The sequence below is a fragment of the Ruditapes philippinarum genome, unplaced genomic scaffold, assembly GCF_026571515.1.
Source record: "Ruditapes philippinarum isolate M1 unplaced genomic scaffold, ASM2657151v2 ctg6057_1_1_1_1, whole genome shotgun sequence".
NCBI classification, from domain to species: domain Eukaryota; kingdom Metazoa; phylum Mollusca; class Bivalvia; order Venerida; family Veneridae; genus Ruditapes; species Ruditapes philippinarum.
Genome location: NW_026859586.1, coordinates 18,069 through 44,388, shown reverse-complemented (window position 1 = coordinate 44,388; position 26,320 = coordinate 18,069). Strand labels below are relative to the sequence as shown.

At 33.5% G+C, this 26,320-nt stretch overlaps 2 protein-coding genes across 3 annotated transcripts; both read right to left on the bottom strand.

The window, feature by feature from the left end:
- Positions 1–930: 930 nt before the first annotated feature.
- On the bottom strand, positions 931–11,987 carry LOC132757175 (coadhesin-like). 2 transcript variants are annotated; one of them, XM_060748381.1, is made up of 13 exons: positions 11,885–11,987; positions 10,905–10,958; positions 9,843–9,928; positions 8,445–8,516; positions 7,760–7,871; positions 7,281–7,424; positions 6,687–6,803; positions 5,689–5,862; positions 5,113–5,283; positions 4,341–4,523; positions 3,261–3,437; positions 2,004–2,219; positions 931–1,139 (listed from the first exon to the last, which is right to left on the bottom strand). In XM_060748381.1, exons 1-13 carry the CDS (start codon positions 11,904–11,906, stop codon positions 1,006–1,008), a joined length of 1,662 nt encoding a protein of 553 aa, XP_060604364.1. In that variant the 5' UTR covers positions 11,907–11,987; the 3' UTR covers positions 931–1,005. The 2 variants fall into 2 exon arrangements, with proteins under 2 accessions (XP_060604364.1, XP_060604363.1); XM_060748380.1 differs by having other exon boundaries at positions 6,687–6,806; positions 11,885–11,986.
- Positions 11,988–14,333: 2,346 nt separating this feature from the next.
- LOC132757173 (uncharacterized) lies at positions 14,334–25,062 on the bottom strand. The gene is made up of 10 exons (XM_060748378.1): positions 24,031–25,062; positions 23,580–23,657; positions 22,448–22,534; positions 21,871–21,957; positions 20,669–20,748; positions 19,429–19,487; positions 18,471–18,583; positions 17,828–17,915; positions 17,303–17,444; positions 14,334–15,911 (listed from the first exon to the last, which is right to left on the bottom strand). The coding sequence occupies exons 1-10, from the start codon at positions 24,923–24,925 to the stop codon at positions 15,801–15,803; spliced, it is 1,740 nt and encodes a 579-aa protein (XP_060604361.1). The 5' UTR covers positions 24,926–25,062; the 3' UTR covers positions 14,334–15,800.
- Positions 25,063–26,320: the final 1,258 nt, after the last annotated feature.

The window sequence follows — 26,320 nt, the reverse complement described above, 5'->3', positions numbered from 1 at the left end:
CATATTTATTATACCTCACTTATTTTTTTTTTACTTTACAGCCTTATTTGACGTCAGATAGTGTTAATAATCTTTTTACAATAATTCCCCAAGGGGCGAGTAATCTATATAGACTTAAGAAAACGTAATGTTTTAGTTCTCTCCCTTGGCCGCAATCATATTAATTTGGTATATGTGTATTTGTAAGGTAATTTTACAGTGTGACGTCACTACATTCGTGCAAAGTTTATGACATCTGCACATTTTCCATTACAGTTTAGGTGACAAGACCTTTGTAACTCTCAGCTATATAGATTTGTATTGATATTTATGATTTTTAAATACATGCATGTATCCATTCATAAATGTTCCATAATAAAAGGTTATTAAGATGTAATATATTCCGTAACATTCACGAAACCTGACATAGTTTTCGATATAGATAGTGTGCCAGCAAAGTTTTAAAAACTTTGACATGATCTTGAAAACTTACAGAGTAGTATGCGCAATATCCATTTTAATTGATGAAAATCAAAGCGCCGAAGGCACTGAATTTTTCCAAACTATGACAAACTATATTGATTCAGAATCTGTGTAACTAAATCTATTCGGCATAGAAGTTAAACTTGCATGCTTCTGCATTCGCATTTCTGCAGTAAATCTGTCATTGTAAAATGTGTAAATAAACTTTTCTAAAAATTTAAATAAACTCTTTAAACTTTTACCACTTCCACGCCCCAACCCTCCTCCTATCCTTCTACCTAACCTACGCATTCTAATAGTTATAAAAATCAAATATTTATGCTCCGAAGACCCAAACAAAAATATCATCTAGTAATCACTATTTCAATAATTTGCATCAGTGACGTCATCTTAATTATCTCTATAGCATAAATTTTGAGATGTCATAAAAATGAAAAATATCCCAATGTATTAGAATAAAGAAAAACACACTATAGAAAGTATATACTGAAACAGAAGCATGAATGTAAATGATTGTTCATTTTCTTTATTCCTTGTAAAGGTTCAATGACAAACACCGCAAGTTTTGGCACAAAGCGCAGCAAGTTCATTATCATTACAGGCAAACTGTATGTACAATGGGTCATGGCAACTTCCCCCGACACTGTCCACACATGCTGCCGGTGCATTAGTTACACCTGTAATTAAACAAAGATTAATGAAAAACAATTTAACACTGGGTTCTTGATTACTTTCTTCTGAATCTGTGTCTCATCTGTACAGAAAACGTAAAGAATACATTTTATAAGACAGCTAGTCGAACGTTGAATACAGAAATCGTTCAGGCAATCTCGACTGTATACTGAGGAATAGTGCATAAAAGTGGATCTCTTACCTATTCGGTCATTCGTTTATTTCAACTGTACTAGTTTTAACAGTGTTTGAAGAATAAACTGGCGAAGTAATCTATTTAAAAATCGATTGCATCAGTGACGTCATTTTTAATTATCTGTATGCTAGTCACAGACAGCTTCTTAACATTAATTGCTTCTTAACATTAATTGAAGTTACAATGACGTCGTAATGACATAAAAATATAGAAAAAATATCGCTAGTCGAACTGCCAAGGTCACACATTGTCTTCATACACGTCTTAAAATTACGCAACTGCGGATAATGATAAACTTAATATATAATCTTATTATGTCAACTGCCACGCCCGCATCTCTTAAAATGTGAAAATAGAAATACCATTGTCTTTATATCATATTTTATTCGAGATGCAAAATTGTTTATTTGGCTATATCAAGGGCCTTAATTTTCTCAGACTTGAAAACAGAATGGTATGTCGTACGCAATTGGGTTTGTTGACATCATAAGGCACGTGGTAGGATTATTTTCAATCTCTGTTGTTTCCGAGGTGATAACAAATAACTGACGAGGTGTTCCAAATGGTTTTCAGTTTTGTTTTAACTTATATATACCAAAATAAAGCAGTAACTATAGTAAACTTTATAGATCTTTCTAGATTTAAATAATTGACGACTGTTAAGACTCCTTACCACATAAACCGCACATTTTTGGACAGTAAGTCGTTGCTATGTAAATGTCTTGACAAAGTAATTGTTGACTGCGTGTATCTGAACAGAAGTCGACGTCATTGCAACCCACAGCTGGAACGAGTGAGTGCGCATGTGTATGACTTGGTGGCATACTTCCGGTTGAAGAATATGACGCCAAAGTTGTAGGTGCCTTTGATGTTGTTACTGATGCTGTGACTAAATAAGAGACATTTGCCATTTCACCTGCATGTATGAACCCACATTTAAAGTCCATCAAATAATTGATGAACGGTAATTCAAGTGTGCGTATCGGGGGATGACATCTCAAGCTTAAATAAGTCCCTTTTTGCTGTATTCTATCTAAAATCAATTTCTTCTGCGCATGCGCACTGGGACAAAAATTCGAAAATTTCAACATAACAACAAAGTAAAAATAACAAGCGTCCAAGAATGATTTTTTTAAAAGACATAAGTATGCATAATTTGAAGTACATTAACAAAGTTATGCAAAAGAGTGCTTGACTATGCGTAAAATCCTCACGTCCCTACCCATTTTCCATTCGCGCCCCATTACCTCAATGGCGCTGTTTTTACGTCAGAGATTAGAAAAGTCTAAGGCAGTTTTCAGAAATAAATAAATTACAATGGAAGTAATCTTTCACTTATTTGATTAAAAACTAGACAAGTGACATTCAGAATAAAATCAGATGTTAATTTACTTTACAAGGTGAATAAAGCTACAACAACAACAACAACAACAATAACAACAACATTCTTAACTAACATTGTAAGAAAAGAAAAATAAAGTTCCTGCAAATTGATAAACTGACATATAAATCGTCTGGGCATTAAAAGCAATAGTTGAATTAAATTCGTTTCATTATGCTATTAATCTTGATTTACTTTAAAGAATGAAAATGTATATCTAAGCACTGAAATACATTATTAGTTAAAAAGGTTTTTGACAGACTATATGGCCGTATATGGTTGTTTGGAAATATATCTCGAGCTGCTAAGCAAGGATTATATTGCAAACAACTGTTTATATACAGTCATATAACCTGTCAGGAATATTTGTAACGAATTTATAATACTGTAAACTTCTCTTTTTTAGAGAAAAAAACCCCTGACAATTCTTCATATAGTGACAGCAGCCGTGTAAATAAAACTATATAAACGTCATGATTATCCAATGAAAAAAGACGTTTATAATATATTATATATCATTTTAAGTATAATATTACAAAGTGACTATACCTGAGCATAAAACTTCGCCGCAGGATTTTCGCTCTATAAAAGAAGCCGGATTTTTGCAAGGTTTTCCTCCATTTGTAGGAACAGGGTTCGAACATGATCTGGAACGAAATGATTTTCCGCCTCCACACGTCACAGAACATTGGTGCCATGGTGACCAGTCCGACCAATCACCATCCACTATTAACATAACAAAAATGAAAAAAAAATCATAAAATTACATGAATTTCCGTAGTTTCTGAAAAATCTTAACCATAAAAAATAACAAAAAATTCGCACACTGACATTATTCAGCCACATTCGTTTGGTGATTAATGCATCTTAAAAATATATTCTTTGAGTATTTATGCTCCGTATTTCAAAATATTTTCGTAGGAGAAATGCTCTTTTTTCTGACATTTTTGGTGAATGTAGATTAGGAACCTCTTATTGATATGTTATTAAAAATCTACCCAAGATCAGAATTCTTTTTCGACATTTTAACCTGAATGGGTTTAAAATAAAATTAGATAAACACTGGCAGTGGAAAAGATTCAAACTTGACGATATTTATCGAATAGACCAATACCGGACCGGACGACAAGAAAATAGAACTCGAGGGGAATGACCGTCGAACATTCGAACATCTGTGCAACAGTGATATTCAATAACATTAAAAAACCAACATTAAGATTTTTCAAATGAATTTTATGAATTTAGATGCTTAGTCGACAGGGGATCTTTTAGTTAAAAGATCTCATTTAAAACAGATTTACAGATTTACTTTTATGAAATAATCGGACATAATTCCTTTCAGAGAACATTAGATTAATATATTTCATTGTTCTTGTACACGAAAATTAAATGCCTTGTTTATATGGGGTTTCTTTACATATTTTTATTATAAGCAACCTATATTGCTTTTAACACCTTCAAAATGATCAACTATTGTTATCTCGACATCGCTTTTCTGGAATTTTCGTTACCTCGATTAAATGTTTAAAGTCCCGATTTTTCCCTACTTTATTTATATAAAATATATTTGTCTAACTACACTTTCTGTTGAAAAAAAAAATATTTGAAAAAAATCATTCAAAATCAAACCTGGACAGTCATTGGCTCCGCAAGATTTTGATTCAATGAAATGTGCGGGATTTTTGCACGCTTTACCACCATTTTTCGGTACAGGGTTTGAGCACGTGCGAAATCGTGACGTTTTGCCGACCCCACACGTTGCAGAACACTGTGTCCAATTAGACCATGCCGCCCATCCTCCGTCCACTTGCACTAAAATATAAAAATATATAGAGGATATTCAAGTGTCTTCTATAAATTCAGGATTTATTATTTTCATCGAGTAGTATGAAAATAAATATATCATGAGTGCCGGTAGCCACGAGTGAAATATGATAACTTTCTTAGCACAACATGAAAATAAATCCAGTATTTATAGAAAATAGCCTTGAATTTGTCTGTTTTATATATTATATACATTTTGTCTTAAAAGTTTTAGTTCAAGCTTAATTTTAAAGAAACACAAGTGAAAATACAAAAAAATTGTTACTGTGCAGTGAAAAATAAATTTTTACAATAAAAAAACCCAGAAAATGAAATTACGCATTATTTCATCAATATTTCTCAATATTTCATTTATAAATTTATAAAAAAAAAGATAATCACGGAAAAAACATTCATAGCTTGATTAATCTAATTGGGTATCTTAGTGATGACCTTAAAGGAAATGTTAAAAGTCTTGAATTCCTTCCTACAATACGGGAACCAGACGATAGAGTACTTCCGGGAACCAGACAAAATCTTAAGGTTTTAAAAAAATGCGATGCCAAAATGGAAAATAAAATAATAAGAAATACATTACATGCACAGACACTATCTCGACAACCAGTGCTATCATAGGCCGATCCAGAACAATTTTTGCCACCGTGTGCCGGTGGTGGGTTCGAGCAAGTCCTGTGTCGGTTCTTGATACCATTTCCGCATGTGTGACTACATGAAGACCACGTACTCCAATGTGACCACGATCCATCCACTACCAACATAGAGATTTATATTTTATATATATATGAATACGTTGCATGGGCGTTTCTCTATATTTAAATATTGAAAATATCCAATCCTTTAATATAAAATGTCATATGGGGAAGCTATCCAGTCAGCCAATGAAACTTTGGTGGTTTGGTGGTCTACCTTCACCAGTAGTGCTGAAAAGTCGCGGTATGACCTCTACTGTAATTGTGCGACATAAAGCAAAACAAAACAAACAACAAAAATGATATAATTAAAGAATTATATGAATTATATTTATAAGAAAATATGTAGCAAAATAATATAAATACACATGCTTATCCGAAATTAAAATGTATTTATAATCATTATATTGTAAAAAGCCTTCATTGTAAACTTTAAGGGCAAAATTAATTTTAAAAAACTGCACCTGGGCAAGAGGTTGCACATGATGAAAGTTCTCTGTCCGGGCCTACACAATACGTGCCGTTATGTTTTGGTTCCGGATTGTTGCACAGGCGCAGTCGCAATCTATGTGCGTCACTTCCGCAGGAAGCTGTACATCCGGACCAGGCCGACCATTGCGACCATTGACCATTAACAGCTGCGTGTAAACATGACATAAATATCTATAAGGATTTTTACACTTCCCTTTTGTTAAAATATTTCAATCCAGGGATTCAAGCCTTTTGTAATATTTCAACAAAATGTATTTGACTGTCATTACAGAAATAGAAAGACAGAAAAGACCAAGATTGGCCTTAAAAGAACTCCACAGAGGTCCAAATGTTAAAAATATAACATTTTCAATTTTGAGTCATTTTCCACATTAAGAATAGTTATTCTGGAAAAACGGAGTGAGCGAGAGATCTGAAATTTTGCACATAACTTATTGATTTATTGATCTAGACCTACATTTAATGAAACATTTATCCTACCCAACCCCCCCCCCGAAAAAAAAAAAGAAAAGAAAATTCAGTCGAGCCTTAGTGAGTGGAGTCCCCTTTAAAAGCGTATATATATGGGCGCTATTATTAAGCATGACTTAGTATTACTCAAACAACTGACTATGTGATTCATAATTTAGGACTTTGAACAGAAACGCCCAGCAAAAAAAAAATTAATTGTGTCTACATTAGAAACTAGTCAAACTACGCATCATTCTTTTTTCGAACATTTAGTCCAAATTTGTGTTTGTTTTGTTGCTTGGTTGTTGCTGTTCCTGCTGTTGTTGTTGTTGTTGGTAGTGGTGTTATTTTGGGGGTGAAACAAGGGAGGCCCAATTTATGTACATAGTAATATTGTGAATATTATATTCACACTATTTGTTAATATTTCTTTTTTTGTCAAGTTAGAATATGTTCTATGCACATTCGAGGTTCCCTTTCTTAGATATTTTTTAAAGATTATACAAAAGAGACAACTCACGGCAGTATCCACAAGTCATTGCACAAAACTGTACCGCCATTTTGGACGAGGAACACAAAGTGCCCATGACGTCAGGTGAATTACAATGCTCATATACGTCTTTACAAGCTTTGTCGTCTGCTGGAACATGTCATAAAATATTTTCAAGTGTCAGCGTTCACTTATAAATATATGTAATAAATGTATATGTTTACTTAAAAGATGAAAACCACCCATTATTTTTCTAACATATTTGTCATTTCGTCATAACCAAACATAACCGAATTAATGGCATAAGACGAAAACAAATTGAATGACGTTAAAAATGACGTCGTTGAAATTGTCGCTACGTATTATTGTGTAACAATTTTCAAAGTACAGGTTCAAAAGTAAAATAAAATTGGATTTATAAGCTTCAAACTAATTATTTCACTAAAGTATTTAAGTTATTTAATAAAAATATAAGAAAGATATACTACTGTATCATGGAAGCGCAACTATTGTACCCAAAGATCTAAATTTCTCAATGCTCTGTGATTTTTGTATTTAAAATGTTCATCACTTAAAATTCAAACATAACCTGAATCTACATCGTTTTCTCGGTTATAAAATCACCTGTGCAGTCTTGATTATTGCAAGTTTTCATTTCATTTTTTATCGTCTGCTGTGAAGAATGCACGCATTGTCTCTGACGAGATTGTTTCCCGCTACCACACGTGACGTCACACGGCGTCCAATTCTCCCAGCTGGAGCATGTCTCTATGAAACAGAATGTTTAATAAAAATTACTTTGTGATCTATCAAATGTCATCAACTTTCGAACTTGGGCTTAAATTGTTCTTCCTTTATTATCAATGCTTTAACAGTCAATCGCATGTTTCGGTCTTTTCCGCCAAACTTCGGATAAGGATTATTGATAATCGGCGGGGTGTTACGGATGTCAACAAAAACAATCGTAATGGCATTTTAGTTTCAAAGCGTTAAATGTGTCATTAATTGTAAAATTGTTACTATTTTTGTAACTGTGAGGTAAATTTCGGTGATTATTTCAATCGTTTTACATGCTACTAATACATCAAGAAGCATAATCAAACCTTGCGGTTGAACATTACACGGTTGAGTGTTACAGTTTTCACCAATACAACAGTTGATACACGAGATGGTGTTCCGTTTACCAATTAGTAACGGGTCTCCAGAACCACAATCCTGTATTAATATAGAAAAAATAAACAAGACACAAGACATTGCCATTAAACCAGATTTTACAAACCGGAAATTATTTTTCTATTTTTAGTAACAGTGGTTTTGACCTTGACCCAAGTTGGGTGGTCCAAAAGCAATCCTATGGGAGGTATTTACATATGTATACTATATACCAAAATTTATTATAATATCCCGTTCTAAACTAGTCATTGATCGTCAACAAACTGGTAACCATTCGTCAATCTTATAACCGGGATTTTCTAAAATATGAGCAATCGTAATAAGCAGTTTTAATGCTCTCTCTAAGCATAAACATGATAGATATTTTAAGGTAAATTCTATAATAGTATGTGCAAGTAATTGCATTCTGGTCTAATTCTGGCGCACTACTAGGGATAGACTTTGTTTCAAAAAAATAAAATGCATTGGTAAAAAGGAATGTCCCGCATTATATACTAATTTGCACCTTTGTGCAAAGAGAAAATAGAAACAAATGGTAGGTGAGCATGCCCAAGGACTAACGAAACACCTCTTACTTTCACAGTGGTCAAGGTTGCCTCTGCGACCTATATTTACCTTTAGATCAATGCATCCGAGTCTATGGTATTGTTTTCCAAGGTTGTCATGAAGTATGGTAGCGGCGCATACCTGTAAATAATGAAATAATGAGGCCCGAGTAACATAATTGAAGCATTGTTGATTATCTTTCTCACCGATAAATTAAGAAGGAAGGAAGGAAGGAAGAAAGGAAGGAAAGAAGGAAGGAAGGATGGAAGGATGGAAGGAAGGAAGGAAGGAAGGAAGGAAGGAAGGAAGGAAGGAAGGAAGGAAGGAAGGAAGGAAGGAAGGAAGGAAGGAAGGAAGGAAGGATGGATGGATGGATGGTAGATGGGTGGAGGCTCATTTAATCAAAAATAAATAAATAATAATAATAAATAATAATAATAAAGAACAAAACCTAAAAAATTACATTTCAGACAAGACCAAATTTATCTTTCTTTCCCTTGTCTATATATTAACATACATACTTATTAATGATAATGTGACAACGTTAGTGAAAGCATGTATAAAGTAGTGTGCAATAACCTCGGATTGCCCATGAAAGCCCAAAGGCTTATTTCCAATGTGGTCCTTAAAACACCTAAAACGATGGCACCTTGCCGTACCTACACTGTACTGTTTAAGGACCAAAAGCTCTCTGACAGCAAAATAGTAGAACTAAAATTTCATGATCAGCTATTTCAACCATCAAACCATTGATTCAGAATTCATTTCTAGCACTCTCAACATATATCTAACCGTTGACATTTCCAGTATTTATATTAAACTGTCGATTTAGAGGAAATTGTAAACATTCGAACAGTCGGGAAAAGTAGAAATTTTAATACTCTAAACATAAGACCGTCGGAAAAGATGACAATTTCAACGTCCTAACCCTAGGACCGTCCCAGGAAAAGTGGACATTTTCAATATTCAAACCATAATTCCGTCAGGAAAGAAGACATTTCAAATATGCTAACCATAAGACCGTCAAGAAAAGAGGTCATTTTAACATTTTAACCACAAGACCGTCGGGAAAGAGAACATTTTCAAATTTTACCCATAAAACCGTCGGGAACGGGGGCATGTTTACCAATGTAATCATACGACCGCCGAGAAAGAGGACATTTTCTATATTTTAACCATAATTCCGTGGGGAAAGGAGACATTTTCATTGTGATTACGTTATTGTGATTACGAGACGTGAACGCCATTACATGGCCACGCAATATGTTTTACGTGCACACGCGTACGTAATATACAAATTGCGTGGCATCACAGAAGCTATCGGGAGTGGGGGTGGGGAGGATGCATGTAGTAGCTTTCGCATGGCGAGGTAATACTATTGCGTCCGCACGTACTTTCGCGTGCAGAAATACTGTAGGTCTCCCCTATATATGCCACCTACATTTCAGTAAAGAGCATTTTTCTTACTTGATTTTGTGCACATTTCACTGTCTTTGCACAAGTTGACACGTTAAAGCCAAACGGTATTTGATCACAATGGAAGCACGTAGTTCCTACAATGTACAACAAAATCATAATTAGAAATGTATTTGTTTCCTCTGTTTATATATCCAAATTTTAGTTTTCAAACTTATTTGCACACAAAATGATTAGGATCAGAGATAATTTCAATATTATTTTATATACATGTTTATATACATGTAATCAATATATAGGCACTTAGCAAATGTAACCCCGGCCACTTCGCTTATGAGGAATAGCGTGGCTTTTGACTTTTGTATTTTCAGACTTTCGTTGGTAGACCGCTCTCTATACGAGTTGGATATATCCCCCGCTTTCGCCGACGTCATAACAAAACCAGGGCTGATGGAATGTAAAAATTCGACAAATACCCCATCCCATCCATCCTTCAATCCCCGCTCCACACCACCCACCCCCTCCCACCCCCACCCGCCACACACACACTATGCACCGGCGCTGACAGCCAATGTCGCCATTTTGAATTACTGCACAAGACATTGAGCCCTTTTTTTGGACGTAATAATCTCCACATCACAGCAAAAAGTTTTCATATTCAAATGATCTATTAAGCAAAGGTACAAATTAAAGGCACATTATGTCTCAGCAACAAATAATTTATTTCTTCTATAACAACGAATTATATAATGTTTAAATACAGATTTTAGGGAATGTAAGATGATTGTTACTTGAAGAAAGTAGTGATTAATGTGAAATTTTTTTTCATTAAAGAAGCAAAATGTAAACAAAGTAGTATTTTGACTTCCACGCAAAATACAAATTCACTGTAACTGTACTTATTGCAAAAAAGCAACAGATGAAAAAAGTTCAGGTAATTGTTCACTGAGTAACTTTTTGGATACTATAAAAAAGTATACCAAAATTATAAAGCTTCTGAGAAATAAAAATGAAAGCATTTCTCAGGCATAATTCAGTTAATTGTTAATTGGATATTTCAAGTAATTTGAATATTTTACAGATGTTCATGTATAGCAACAATAAACTTCATACCTTCTGCAAAAGAAATCCACGCCTGAATGATCCAAATAATGATGGCCACCTGATCTATTATAATGAATGAAAATTTAAAATTTTAATGTTTGTAGTAAAAATATCAATGTTTCGTGCAATTTATCACATAGCCAAAATGAAAACTGTTTATGCTGGAAAAGAATCACTTTTCATTGACGCGCATGTAATGTAACGCTAAGGTTTAGCGCATCTAAAGTTACGCTATGTTTGTTGAACGTCAATGACGTCAAATCAAAATATCTGCACGGCCGTGGAATACCACTTTTTACAGAGTCGCAAAAGCGGCACGGGTGTGTGATTATATAAAAAATAATACATGTCCCTCAGTGTTATAGTGTATATTCGTGTGGTTTTCTATTATACCGAACCATAGAGCTAGAAGAATAGTGGTCAGGGGAGAGAACTAGAACATTACGTTTTCTTTAGTCTATATAGATTACTCGCCCCTGGCAGAATGTATAAGATTTTCTGACATATCTGTATCATGGCTTTGTAAAATATTATATAAAATTTATTATAAATATTTGACAGGTTATTTGGTCTTATTGATTACATGCTTTTCGGTTGTTTATAGAAATATATCAGTGAAATAAAAACTGATAATTTCACTCGTGAACACCAAAAGTTCATATTTCACTCGTGGCTGTGCCACTCGTGAAATATACCTTTTGGTGCTCACTCGGTGAATATATTCCGATCTTACACTGAACTAAACAAATATCCTCTATATAAACGCATGTTTACATATATAGGGGAGGTTTATATTGCAAACAACATTTACGACCATATAGCATGCTAAGAATATTTATGACAAAATAATACTGAAACCGAAATAGTTCAAGAGATAGATCAAACAAAATTACATGTATATTGAGCAATTCTACACCTAAATAGCCAAGGAGACAATAAATAAGTACTGTATGTTTACAGAAGAAGAAAAGACACCCACAAAAACTTACATATTTGAGTATAATTATCCATTGCTATGCGAGGTCAATATGGAACATAGATAAATATAGCAAGATCTTATCTCTCTTTTTGTTCATTTCAAAAGGTGTCGGAAATAAAATACCATGTCAGAAAATAAAACCCTTATCATCATAGCATGTATATAAGGACACTTTCTTTCACATATCTGAAGTTATCTCATTTTTAGCACCTCCGATTCTTTATTTGTTTTACACATATACATCAGAGCGGTGGGGTAGCGGGAAGCAGCAGATAGTGGGGACATTAAGCTGAGTGGCGGGGGATATTTCAAACTCGCAGTAAAGTGGCTTTTAGTGTAGAATTTATCATATGATTGATTCAGCATTGCAGGGTCTCTAATGTCGGTGTTTAAAATCCAAATTCAAACATTCGCTTTCCCCTCGGACATTTAAGGGCTGTGGTAACATTTGACTAGCGTGATGCTGTTTGACAAATTCATAGAGAGCTACGAAGGGTTTTTAAACTTTCGCCGGAAGTACTGCAAAATTATGGGTAATTGACGAATCGCAACTTTTCGAATAACAATATAACGATAAAGCCGAGGATTGAAAACGGATTCGTAGACTGGTCTCCTGCGCACTTCCATGGGAATCATAATATAACAGGGAACCAGAATAAACGGAAGCGGTGCATAAAAAACCGAACGGCAGTTTTAAAACGGAAAATCTAAAATATGATGTTGAGTGAATTGTGCGGCCGAAAACGTAAAATGTGAACGATGGCTTTAAATTATAATGATCTATAATTTCTGTTAAACAGCTCGCTTTGAGGCTTAGCCTTTTCCATATTAGAAATTTTGTTCCAGTAACAAAATATGCGGAGGACAAATCTCAAAAAATAAATAAATAAAGAATAAAAAAATGATACAATCTTTCCTGTTTTAAGGAGTTCAAAGAAAGATTAATATTGGGAATAAAAAAGACACAATAAAACAAGTTTTCATTTATAGACTTGAAGCCCGTCGTCCCTCTTCCTTGTAAATCACTTCTTTTTAATATTAAGATCTACCTACCTTTCAGGTTTCTTGTTGTTAACTATTATAGTTTCAGTGATATGTCCCGGCAAGAAAATGCGGACGGACGTTTACGGAGAGCTTAAACAAGGAAAGTGCATCAAAGCAAGGATTTAAGGTTATCACCATTAAAAGAATGGATGCAAGGTTTTGTAAAACGGTCATAGTGAGCATCTGTACAGGCCTCTCCTTCACTTTGTGTAAGAGGCACGCATCAAAGTGAGTTGGTATTGTAATATAATAATGTCCTTTCCGATAACCGTTATTACCTCCCTTTGTACGATTGTCGTTCCTGATATGTCTACTTCCGGTGAGCAAAATATTTTTATGGCGGATAAGGTAAACATTGATATCGAATTTGACACAATTTTAGATAACCATTTCGTAACGAGTCGCCGGGAAAGAGTTGCAAGGGATATTAGCTGGCATGTGGGTGTATGTGAATTCGTTATGAAGAAAAAGTTGCAATAATATACATGTATACATTCTGGTCATAAAAAGGACCTACAACATCATCATCATCATCATCATCAGCAGCAGCAGCAGCAGCAGCAGCAGCAGCATCGCCATCATTATCATCATCATCATCATCATCGCCATCATTATCATCATCATCATCATCCTCACCTATATCACCATCATCATCATCACCTATATCATCATCGCCATCATTATCATCATCATCATCATCCTCACCTATATCACCATCATCATCATCACCTATATCATCATCGCCATCATTATCATCATCATCATCATCATCATCATCATCGCCATCATTATAACCATCATCATCATCACCTATATCACCATCATCATCATCACCTATATCATCATCATCGCCATCATTATCATCATCATTATCAACGCCATCTACATCACCATCATCATCATCGTCGTCGTCAGTACTATTGTTATCAATGCCATCGTTATTGCAAAATATTACTTTGATATTTCAGTGGCATTATCTCAATAAAACTAACTTACTAACTAACTACCTTACCTTACCTTACCTTACCTTACCTTACCTTACCTTACCTTACTAACTTACTTTACTTACTTAACTAACTAACTACATGTACCTACCTAACTAAATAAAGTTAATGCTGGAGGACAAAGGAAAGAATACATTTCATATATACAACGTTTATTATATTTAATATAAAAGTATAAATGATATCATTACATTAGTCATTACATTAGAAGAATCTCAAAAAGGGATGCTATTTAAGGGCATTTACCTAAAGACACAAAATGGCCGAAAAGTTACGATTAATCAGCGTAGATCTACAGGTTTGCTGTACTTTACCACAAAAAGGACGTAAAAAGTTATTCTGTTCGAAAATATGAAACAGGGGGACGAAACTAAATAATTCAAAATTTATTAATAGATATGCCTTACGTACATTGTGTGTTTAAACTCTTTTTTCATAATTTCAAAACGACAACAGTTACTACAAAATTTTGCTCCGGCAAAATGTTTACATGTATTATTATTAATTCGTATGGGTGAAACATGTTTTTAAGCAAAAAACAAATTGTCGTCATTTATGAAAATAATTCCTAAACCAAACAAATGAGACAATTAATAGTAAAGAAAAGAAAGCCTTTTAAAAAAAATTCGTTTCCGTATTCACTTTGCGCTGTCCGCAGGTATCATGTTCTACGCAAGTATCTCTTTCTTTCCGATTGTTTATATACAATTTTGAATACAGGCTGCTGTCACTTTATGAAGAAATCTCCAAAAAAGGTAGTCAGTGGCTCGGGCTATATTTCCAAACAACCGTTAATAATATTATTTATTAAGTTTTTTTGACAGATTATATGGCTTTGATTAAACGGTTGTTTGGAAATATAACCAAAGCCTCTATATTGCAAACAACCGTTTATATACGGTCATATAACCTGTCAAAAATCTTTATAACGAATTTATAATACAGCAAGCATAATTTTTTCTTAGACAAAAGGTAAGATTTCTTCATAAATAGACAACAGTCGTAAATATAAAACTATATAAACGTCACGATTATCCAATGAAAAGCTTCGTTACAGACGTGCACGCCAAAAATTTTTATGACTAATAATATCCAGTGAAATTGCATGAACACTTGTATAGACTATTTAGATACTTGGTAGTCAATGTTATTTATTGCATTTATGTAATTTATATCGTTATCAGACCATTTAAGATCTACATTGTATTTTGTCAATTTTGTCCAACAATGGCTGTGTTCTTGTTTGATAAATGTCTGGTGCGCATGCTCACGTGCAAAGATCATCAGTCGTTGAAGCTAACGGGGCATATTATATAAAAGGAATGTTAAAATAACCTTTCCGATTTGAAAAGCAAAAACAAAACAACAAGATAGTTGGAGAGAGCTTGTGTTTTTGGCTAAAACGTGACTCCTCGGTTTAAGACACAACAATGTCACTCATGCGATTAGGCTAAAATGTTGCTCCTGTATTTTAGGCTAAAATGTTGCTCCTATATTTAGGCTAAAACGTTGCTCCTGTGTTTTAGGCTAAAATGTTGCTCCTGTATTTTATGCTTAAACGTTGCTCCCTGTGCTGAAGGCAAAATACGTAGGTTTAAAGTTAAAGTTAAAACGTTGCTCCTCTGTTGAGGACTAAAACGCTGCCCTTAAGCGTTGCTTCTGTTATTAAAACAAAATACATTGCTGCGCTCCTCCGTTTAAAGCTAAAACGAAACTGCTTCTCTGTTTAAAGTAAATAATGTAGCTCTTCTGTTAAAAGCTGGAATGTTGCTTCTGCGACGTTGTTTAAAGGCCAAAACTTTGAATTTGTGTTTACGACCAAAGACAGTGCTCCTATACGTCACTTGTAGTTTACTTCATACTCACTGACGGTTCTTATTACGGCATTTTAACATCCATTATGACCCTTGCTTTGTCGCTACTAGACTTTAAGCCAACGGCAGGGAACAGCTTACAAAAGGATGGGTTATTAACGTCCAGTGTACCAATCTGTAATCCAACAAGACAGTTGTCAAGGATTAAATGTATGGTTACTACTTTTTAATAAATGAGCCGAATCATGACAAAAACAACATAATGGATTTGCGACCAGCATGGATCCTGGCCAGCCTGCGCATCCGCGCAGTCTGATCAGGATCCATGCTGGTCGCTTACAAACTCTATAACAAGTAGAGAAACTGATAGCGAACAGCATGGATCCTGATCAGACTGCGCGGATGCGCAGGCTGGTCTGGATCCATGCTGGTCGCAAACCCATTATGTTGGTTTTGTCGTGACGCGGCTCAAATTATTCTGGCGCATGCGCCGCGTTCACGCTAGGTTTACACGCAAATCTTAATTGTTGGAATATGCAATACAGATCAATTTAATAAGTCTTAAAAACAAAATCATGGATATTACAGCTATAAAAAATGAGGAAATACAATATTGGGTTTGTTTAACAGATGTCAAGCTGAAGTCTGCTTCTGAAGTGTGCATTCGATATTACTGCTTAACTTATGTGTATCATGTATCGGTGTATCATGTATCGGTGTATCATGTATCGGTGTATCATGTATAGGTGAATCACGTATCGGTGAATCATGTATCAGTGTATCATTTATCTGTGTATCATGTATCGGTGTATCATGTATCGATGTATCATGTATCGGTGTGTCAAGTATCGATGTATCATGTATCGGTGTATCGTGTATCATGTATCATTGTATTATGTATAAGTGTATCATGTATCAGTGTATTATGTATCGGTGTATCATGTATCTGTGTATCATGTATCTGTGTATCATGTATCTGTGTATCAGTGTATCATTGTATTATGTATCAGTGTATCATGTATCTGTGTATAATGTATCAGTGTATTATGTATCTGTGTATCATATATCAGTGTATCAGTTATCATGTATCGGTGTATCAGTGTATCAGTTATCATGTATCTGTGTATTATGTATCGGTGTATTATGTATCAGTGTATCGATGTATCAGTGTATCAGTGTATTATGTATCATGTATCAATGTATCGTGTATCAGTATATTGTGTTTCGGTGTATCATGTATCAGTGTATCATGAATCAGTGTATCATGTATCAGTATCGGTATCATGTATCGGTGTATCATATATCGGTGTATCATGTATCGGTGTATCATGTATCGGTGTATCATGTATCGGTGTATTGTATCGGTGACTGTTTTTTTCTTACATATTGCCATGTGGTTGGTTAGCATGGAATTTTTACAAATATGCGACGAGCACCTACTGTGAAAATTTTCATATCACGTAATTTCAAAAAGAAACCCTAGCTTTACTTCTTATAATGCATATTTATGCGTGGTGTGTTTATTTCTTGCTATTTTGTTCTAAAACTATTCTACAAACTAATTACCTTTTGACTATTTTTGGTAACTGAAATTGACATGCTCGTCTTGAACACGTTGGAAAGGAACGAACACACCCCAAAACCGATGACGTCACCATTTTTGCACGGCGCACTGATACGTTTGTGTGGTGCGTCCTCACAATGAATACTGAAAAAATAACACCGTTGTGTAATCATAATAGATTTCTTATTCATTTTCAGATATATAAAATTCCGAATATTTTGCTTTTTCTTTCGTTTGTAATTTAACACGTTTTTTTACCAGTATCAGATTTTATAATTTTTGAAATCATTGATAAATTAAGTTAAGTTCTAATAATATTAATACAAACTATATTTGAGCTTAATAACAAACCATATCATGCATATGGCCTGCTTACGGAGAAATATTCATTAAGGCTTGTCTTTCGTTCTGATCATTTTCAATTTTGTAAAAACATAAGTTTGTTGAATGACTGAATATAAATACATTTATGTATATATCCTATTTGGAATAGATTTGTTTATCCTAAAAATAAAAAACCATCTTACCAGCCATCCGCGGAGTGAAAGCCCATTGAGAAACGGCCATCCCCAGGCTGTTCTTTCAATGAATAATCTTTTGGTATAAAGCCGATAGCTGTAAATAAAGACGATAGGTGATGATTTATATATATGAAAGAATAATAATGAGATGATTGAGGAAAAAATACTTTCTATTATAATTACTAAATAGTGACATGATTTAAAGGGACTGCACTGAGATTTAAAAGCCTAAAAACAGAATATAAGAATTTCTTACATAAATGAGCTGGGGCAATTTAAACAGAAATATATGCAAAGATAGTTAAGAAATATACTTTGAAATAAATTGAAAATCGTATTTTTATGCTTTTCTAAGCCTGATTTGAAAGAAAAGCGTTCAAGCGCTTTTCAATTTGTGTCATTTTATTACAATTTGAATAATTATTCTGTAAAAACGAAGTGCGCGAATGATCTGAAACTTTGAACAAAGATTAGTGGTCTAAACCTACATCAAATTGTACATTTATCTGGAAAAAAATATTTTCAGTCCCATCATGTCAAAAAATCTCAGTGGAGTCCCTTTAAATTCTAAGTTAAAATTATTTACTTTATTTACAATCTAAGATCATGACTATCAAGAATATCAGTATGTAAGTGATTGAAATCTTACAAATATTTCCATTGCTCTCGGTGTTGATAATTTCAACTTCAAAATATGTCCCCGCTTTTACAGATCTCTTCCATACAAACAGACCTATGTCCCCTTTATTGTTGTCTTTGAAACTGAAACCGAGATGTAACTCCGTTGCATTTGGAAAACTTCAGATCCATTTATTAATTTTCTATAACATCTTATTCAATTTTGCATTGAAAGTAAAACTTTTTGGTCAGAAATGTTTTTAAATGTTTGATTGTTTTCAAAAAATTGCATTGAGATAGAAACCAATGTTTTACTGTTTGTTATGTTAACTGTACCAAACAGAATCAGATCTAGTCACTTTTAAAAGATTGTGAAAATAGTAACTATTGTCCTATGGTGGTTACAAACTTTTTTTTTTGACGTTTTTGTTGGGTCATAATAATTACGTAATGAATTTGTCTGGATTTAACAATATAGGACTGGAGCAGTGCAGAAATCATTATCACAAAATAGACAAATATCGTTCTTTTTTGACCTATTCTTTCATTTTTCATGTATTATTATACATAAATCGGTGTGAAAAGTTGAATTAGACATTTTAAAGTTTATTCCGTCGTGTGAAAAGGCAAGGTTTTGGCATTTAAACATTCAAGCGCCGGAATTCGGTATTTAGTGCGGTGCTCCAATCTTTTTTTTTTTTAGTCTCACTCGATTTGTCTACATATAATGCTTCAGGGACTGAGAGAAACCTGCAGTATCGCCGAATGTGAAATAATAGTAAAGGATCAAATATAATGTACAGCATAACACTAAAGTCTAACAGAGCAAAACCCTTTGATGAGACAAATATTTTGATTGGTGCTTACAAGCAGAATATAGTAGAAACTTTTACTTAAGGAAGAAATAATAGCGTTGTTGAAAAGAGGTAAATACCCTACAGAGGACCCGCTCTACAGAGGTTAAAACGTAAATAAAAAATTGAACTTACGTTACGATGTCACCAGCCATTAGAATGTTTTCACATTTCAACTGATTCTCAAATAAGGACTGTACAAAAAGGAAAAGAAAATATATTGTTAACACAGATCTACAAATGCAGCTGAAAAAACGCAACTTTTGTTTGAATAGAATGTGTATATTAAATACGTTTACCGAAAGTAATGAAGGAAACCTTCTTGGTATTAAATTGCTGGTAGTTATCAAAGTTTCAGGAATTGCCTTCACACCATTGCCACAATCGCAACTTTTTGGCTCTTTCCGTCAGTCTTCGGATATTATAGATAATAGCCGTGGACGTTCCGATTGAGCATTGCCATTATAATTTTTCAAACTTGATATAAATTTACAAGGGGGCCTCCGTGGCCGAGTGGTTATGGTCGTTGACTTGAGATCACAGGTCCCCACCGCTGTAGGTTCGATCCTCACTCGGGTCGAAATCTTTCATGTGAGGAAGCCATCCAGCTGGTTTACGGAAGGTCAGTGGTTCTACCCAGGTGCCCGCTCGTGCATGAAATAATGTCCGAAGGGGCTCTTGGGGTCTTCCTCCACCAATAAAGCTGGAATAAATCGACGAAAAAATCTCGGCGGGACGCTCTAGGATGGCCCGACCTGAGTGTACGGTCGCCCATATGCCCTTTCCGGCGGCGACCTTAAATAAACGCATTAAAAAAAATTACAAGCAGAGTATCGTCACCCTGGTGCATGCAGTAACAGGAAATTTAATTGGAGTTAGACTCTTACTGCACTAAGGTGACAATATGTGTTTATATTTTCTCTCAATATCATTACATGTATTTAACATGTCATTTTTATTTTAATAACATTTTTAAAAAATGTATAAATACTGTTTAAAATAGATTGATAACTTATTAATAGAATTTGACTCGTGAGGATTTGCTGAATAATTATCATCAAGCTATGGATATATTCAATACAATATTTATAAAGATTTTAAGTGACTATATTAATGGTTGACAGCATATATATATTACCCGTTAAGAGAAGGTTCCATAAAGCAAAAACCCGGCAATATCTATCCATATAGGTTGGCGTAAGTTTTTTTTCATCAAATTTCAAATAATGCACAAGTGTTTTATTTTATTTTCATAATTGAGCCGTGTCATGACAATACCAGCATAATGGGTTTGCGACCGGCATGGATCCAGACCAGTCTGATCAGGATCGATGCTGATCGCTATCAGTTTCTCTACTTGTATTATTAATCTTACCCAGCTTTTCCGTTTAGAGGAACTTTTCCTTCGGGTAATCTTTGACTGTGGAATTTCCTCATATATCAAATCTTCATAATCTAAAAGTTCATCACATACTCTTATATAATATCATGCAATAAGTAAAGGAAGCTATATCCTATTCATATATGTGAAATATAGATAAGAACTAATTTATAAAGACGTGTTATTATAATGCAAATGGACGCCTCGAATTCTGATTGGATGAAACAATGTGTTACTTTTTCATGGTAACAACACCAAACGGCCATCATACACATACCGAGTGCCTAGATTAGATATTTTGTTTGAGATGTCTAAAGAAAGCACAATTCACTTCAATGATAGAACAAAAATGTTCAAAATGATATCATTTTAAGTTAAAGGAACTCCACTGAGGTCCAAAAGCCTAAAAACATAAAATTTGAATTTCTCTCATAGATCACCGGGACACTTTAAACAGAAAGGTATGCAAAAGATCATCAAGAATTATACTCAGAAATAAACCGTTCATATTATTATTGTGCTATTCTTGGCACAATTTTAGTGAAAAGCGTTGCAACGCTTTTCAATTTTAGGTCATGTTTCACAATAACAAATAATGATTCTGGAAAAACAAAGGAAGCAAATGATCTGAAAATTTGCACACAAGATTTTGGACTAGATTTACATCAAATGGAACATTAATATCGAAAAATTATTTCAAGTCCTGTCATGTCAAAAACCCTCAGTGGAGTCCCTTTAACACTTCGATTGACATCACTTGTCTTGACCTAACACACCTTAGTGGGATGTGATACTTAATCTTGTGAATACAGAATCAGTGTTATCGTATCTGTATGTTGATTTTTTTCTTTATTTTCAAGATGTAGTTTATTTATAACGATAAATTGCTGATTTTTTGCGGAGCAAGCTTCAAACGGAATCACGCTCAATATTTGTTGTTTTATAACACTCTTTTTCAAATGTAGTCTATGACGCAACATCAAACCCTTAATTATAATCATATAAAATAGTTTAAAAACATTTTTATTGTGACGAAGTCATCATTTCCATGAATGAACTAATCAATAGGATCGATATATGAAATATATTTATTTTTTTTTTGGGGGGGGGGGGTGCTAGCTTTTCGTATTAGCTCAAAGAATTATATCATTTTTTGTTATAAAAAATCAGTTTTCAATAAAACCAGTTTGTTTTACCTTGTGTTGAGGATATAGACAACGTGTCTTCATAAGTAGAGGCACATTTTCCCGCAATATCTTTAGATGATATAGGTTTCTCATAATCTAAAATAAATTATATACAAATGAACTGACATTCATGGTGTCAAAATTTTTATGGTGTTCAATATCACAATTTCACAAAAATTATTTACGTCGGTGACTTTCCAAGTACATTTGAATTAAAGAGAATTGATCAGTGATACCATTAATCATCATCATCATCATCATCATCATCATCATCATCATCATCATCATCATCAGTATCATCATCACCACCACCACCACCACTATCATCATCATTGTTATTATTATTATTATTATTATTATTATTATTATTATTATTATTATTATTATTATCATCATCATCATCATCAAAAACGTCCTTACTAAACGATCATCATCATCATCATCAAAAACGTCCTTACTAAACGATCATAAACTCCACCAACTTTTTTAAAGAAATATTTTATAAGAATATTTATTGCATTCATTAAAATTTGAAATACTTAAAAATGCGCCTATTGTGGAACCATCCAGATAAACTCGTACATACCTCCTGTTGATATTACTGTTTGACATTCTCTGCATGTTAGGTCTGTGTTAGAATAATGTGGGGACAGGGGTTTGGCTTTTTCATACCCTATAAATCAAGAAAATATTGATAAACATAATATTTTAGATTCTTAAAGGGACTCCACTGAGGTTATTTGACATGATGGGACTGAAAATATTTTTTCCAGATAAATGTACCATTTGATGTAGGTTTAGACCGATAATCTTTGTGTGAAATTTCAGATCATTCGCGCACTTCGTTTTTCCAGAATAATTATTCAAATTGTGAAAAAAATGACCCAAAATGAAAAGCGTTACTCAAGTCGGGCTAAGAAAAGCATAAAAATGCGATTTTCAATTTATTTCAAAGTATATTTCTTAACTATCTCTGGTTATATTTCTGTTAAAAGCGCCCAGTTAATTTATGTAAGAAATTCAAATATTATGTTTTTAGGATTGGAAACCTCAGTGGAGTCCCTTTAACCTAGTGAATTTATGTAATCGATTTGTCAAGTTCATTAATTAGAAACAGTCCATTCCAAAGTGAAAGGATTTCAATAACAAAATACACAAGTACAGAATTCAGGCATTCCACACTTAAAGATATACTATGCTCATCCTTGAGTAAAATATTTTTTGACAAAAATTTATTAAAATCTATGATATTCTTACTGAATATGTCTAATTAAGATAAAAGAATGAAAAAAGCCGCGTTCCCTATTACAGGTCAAGTAAAGTTAATCTTTCCAGTTTTTTCAATGACACTATATATTCATATTGTGACCACCTTTAGTATACATGTATCTACTTTGTGTGAAGTTAAAACGTGTTTATTTTATATTTACAAAAAGACTATTTAGCAATCATCAATATTTTCTATTATCAAAGTTGAGCGTAGTTTATGTTTAAAAATCAGCAAAGTAAAAGCTATCGATGTTAGTTTATATAGGTTTATACATTTTATATCTATTATAACTTTTGGTTATTTCACACATGAACATTGATTATATCATTTATTTTATCAAATGTGTGATACTAGAAATTTACTAGAAATTTACAATATGTTTGTCATCAGTAACCTTTTCATATTATTCTTTATTTCTTTAAAATTTAAGCAATTTTTAATTATTTACCATCTAGATTTAATTCATCATTTCTCAATGTATTCCTTGCCAGAGAGTCAGTTTTTGACGAAGTAGCAACTTCGTAGCCTGAAATAGAATGTTACATTACAACAATACATAAATAGAGTGTATTAAATTTTCAAGGGTTTTTTTTCTATAAATACAGAATTTATTTTCATCAGTTGTATGAAAATAATTATTTTATGAGCGGCAAGTACTTGTATTTATAGGAAAAGATGCTATTTCTTTTATACATTCTCTCTTTTATGACATTACAATTTGAAATAATTCTACTTTAATCTTATGTATAAGCTGAATTTAGAAGAAAGTAGTCCGGCAAGACACGAGTGAAAATACGGAAAATATGTTTCACTGCGCTGAAAAATGTTTACAGTGCAAATACGGAATATATTTGATAGGGAGAAAAATCAAGTATGTATAACATAAAACACATCTATACCTTTGTGTTCTTGCGAAGCAGGGACAGGTGTTTCATCGTCCATGATTTCATCCATGATCCCAAGTTCCGTTTCCCTTAGCAACTCTTCTATTTTATCATTTCGTTTGAACGTATATTTGCTGATTGTGTTCTGTGACTGAATTTTACCAAGATTAAGTTCAATTTCCTTCATGGCACATTTGGCCTGAACTGTTGCGATGAATACATTTGTTTGTGAACAATTTGACTCAATTCTGTTGCATATTTGTGTCAGATCACCTTTAAGTTCTTCACAGTCGTGTCCAATTGCATCCATACGTTTCGTTTCTCTTTCTTTGACAGCGTTTGCTTTTTCCAATAAAACTGCTTCCAGTTGCTCCAATTTTAGCTTTAATTCGTCACGGAATGATTTTAAACCGGCAAGAAATCCTTCATGTGTATCATGTACCAGTGTTTTGTTATGTTCTATTGATTTGTCGCATTTATCTACTTCAGTTTGACAAGCACCAACTTGTTTAACGATGTCTTTAAATGTCTCGCTATCCTTGAACGCTCTAGCTACGTCGGCTATGTATTCAACATTACAAGATTTGTGATTCAGAACCATGCAGTCGCCACATCCAACATCATCGTGGCACGTACAATAAAACTTCAGCTGTTCTTTCATATGCTGAGGGCACGGAACAAATGCATCATCCTCAGTTTCAGTCTTTTCATCTTCAACTTTTGAATCAATATCTATCAAAGCATGGTCTTTACACACTTTGTATTTTTTGTGGTTACCGAAACATGCAATACACATATGTTCCTCGCATTCCCGACATAAACCATTCGCTGGTACACGCTTGTTTTCATCTGCACAATGTTTACATATTACACTATTAGTATCAGAATTTTTCCTTCCAATAACCTCCATTTTAACAACTATATAGATCTATAATTTTTATAGATTAATCAAGTCCTTCTGATCTAGTATCATCAAAATCTTTTTAGAATATTTTAAACATTTTAACATGAATTCCTTTTATATAGAAAAAAGAAATTTGATGCGGTTTCGAAATCTGAATGGATTTATAAGGATCTACAAATATAGTTTAATACAGCATAAGTTCTATTTTTAGCGAATGCGCCCAGGTATGTTGATTAAAGGTAAACTATCGTACGTTGAATCGATCTATCTGTGTTCATGTATTTACGTATTTAAACTTAATAGGTCAAAGGCGTTTTGAAATCGCGTTTAAGTTGATGCAACTTACACTGACTTATATGTATATATAGAGGAGCTAAATCCTAAATGGATATATTTCCACTTCTGTTATTTAAAATCGCTGATACGTTAATAAAAAATAAATTTTGAAATATATCAGCATGACGTCACGTCTATTGGCAATAGATTGTATTTCAAAAGAAAATATGGACCGAGTTCAAAAAGAGACAAAGAAATGATGTATTAAGACTATTTAAGTTTTTTTTCTTTAATCCGCTGCTTACATACAGAAGCTAATGGTATATTATGGAAAAGGTGAATTATCATTATTCCGTCTATATAGTGTCAGTTACTTTCAAATACCTGCACGTACATTATGTACTATTCGACTGGAGGAGATGAGTGGGTCCCCCCCCCCCCCCCACACACACACCGTCTGAAATATTTATTACGCCGAATTTTGTCGAAATATTCTTGAACCGCGCCTGGTTGGTGTATCTGGCGTCATAGCAATATGCTAAATTGAATATTTGCGGATTATTATTTATTTTTTGCCGTAACTCAACTGTGTGTATTAAATTTATACGTTTAAAATGCCGAGTTAATGGACTCCGCCTATTACATAATTAGCTTGCGCGCTCATTATTTTGTTACGCCTCATTAAACAAGTGCTTGACTGAAAAGGTGTTTTAAACTTTTGATTATATTGTCCAGCAATATTGACCTGGCACATCATTAACTTAGGTAATGGTCATTTGAATAAACACTGACCAGTATATCTATCGAATAAATCGATATATTTGCTAACTTTACTCGTCAGTGTGTTGTGGTGTATTGGTAATGAATGAATGTATTGATGCTAATATATTTACAAGCCCATATTTGTGTACTATTTTCAATAAAATCTTTGAGACTGGCATTTACCCAGAATCATGGTGTAAAGGGGTAATTGTACCTATTTATAAGAAAGGTGATCCCGAAAATCCTTCAAATTACCGTGGCATCACGTTAGTAAATTGTATGGCAAAAATATTTTCCTTAGTATTACGTAATAGGTTATATAAATGGTGTGAAAATATCAGAACAAATTTTCAACGATGTACA

Coding starts and splice junctions, on each gene's coding strand:
- LOC132757173 (XM_060748378.1), bottom strand. CDS start 24,925: ATGGAGGTTATTGGAAGGAAAAATTCTGATACTAATAGTGTAATATGT. Junction 22,535..23,579: donor TGATGAATTAAATCTAGATG/GTAAATAATTAA, acceptor CTTGATTTATAG/GGTATGAAAAAGCCAAACCC. Junction 20,749..21,870: donor GTCTATATCCTCAACACAAG/GTAAAACAAACT, acceptor ATGAACTTTTAG/ATTATGAAGATTTGATATAT.
- LOC132757175 (XM_060748380.1), bottom strand. CDS start 11,906: ATGGATAATTATACTCAAATAT. Junction 7,872..8,444: donor TCGGATGCATTGATCTAAAG/GTAAATATAGGT, acceptor ATATTAATACAG/GATTGTGGTTCTGGAGACCC. Junction 3,438..4,340: donor CGGAGCCAATGACTGTCCAG/GTTTGATTTTGA, acceptor TTATGTTAATAG/TGGATGGTGATTGGTCGGAC.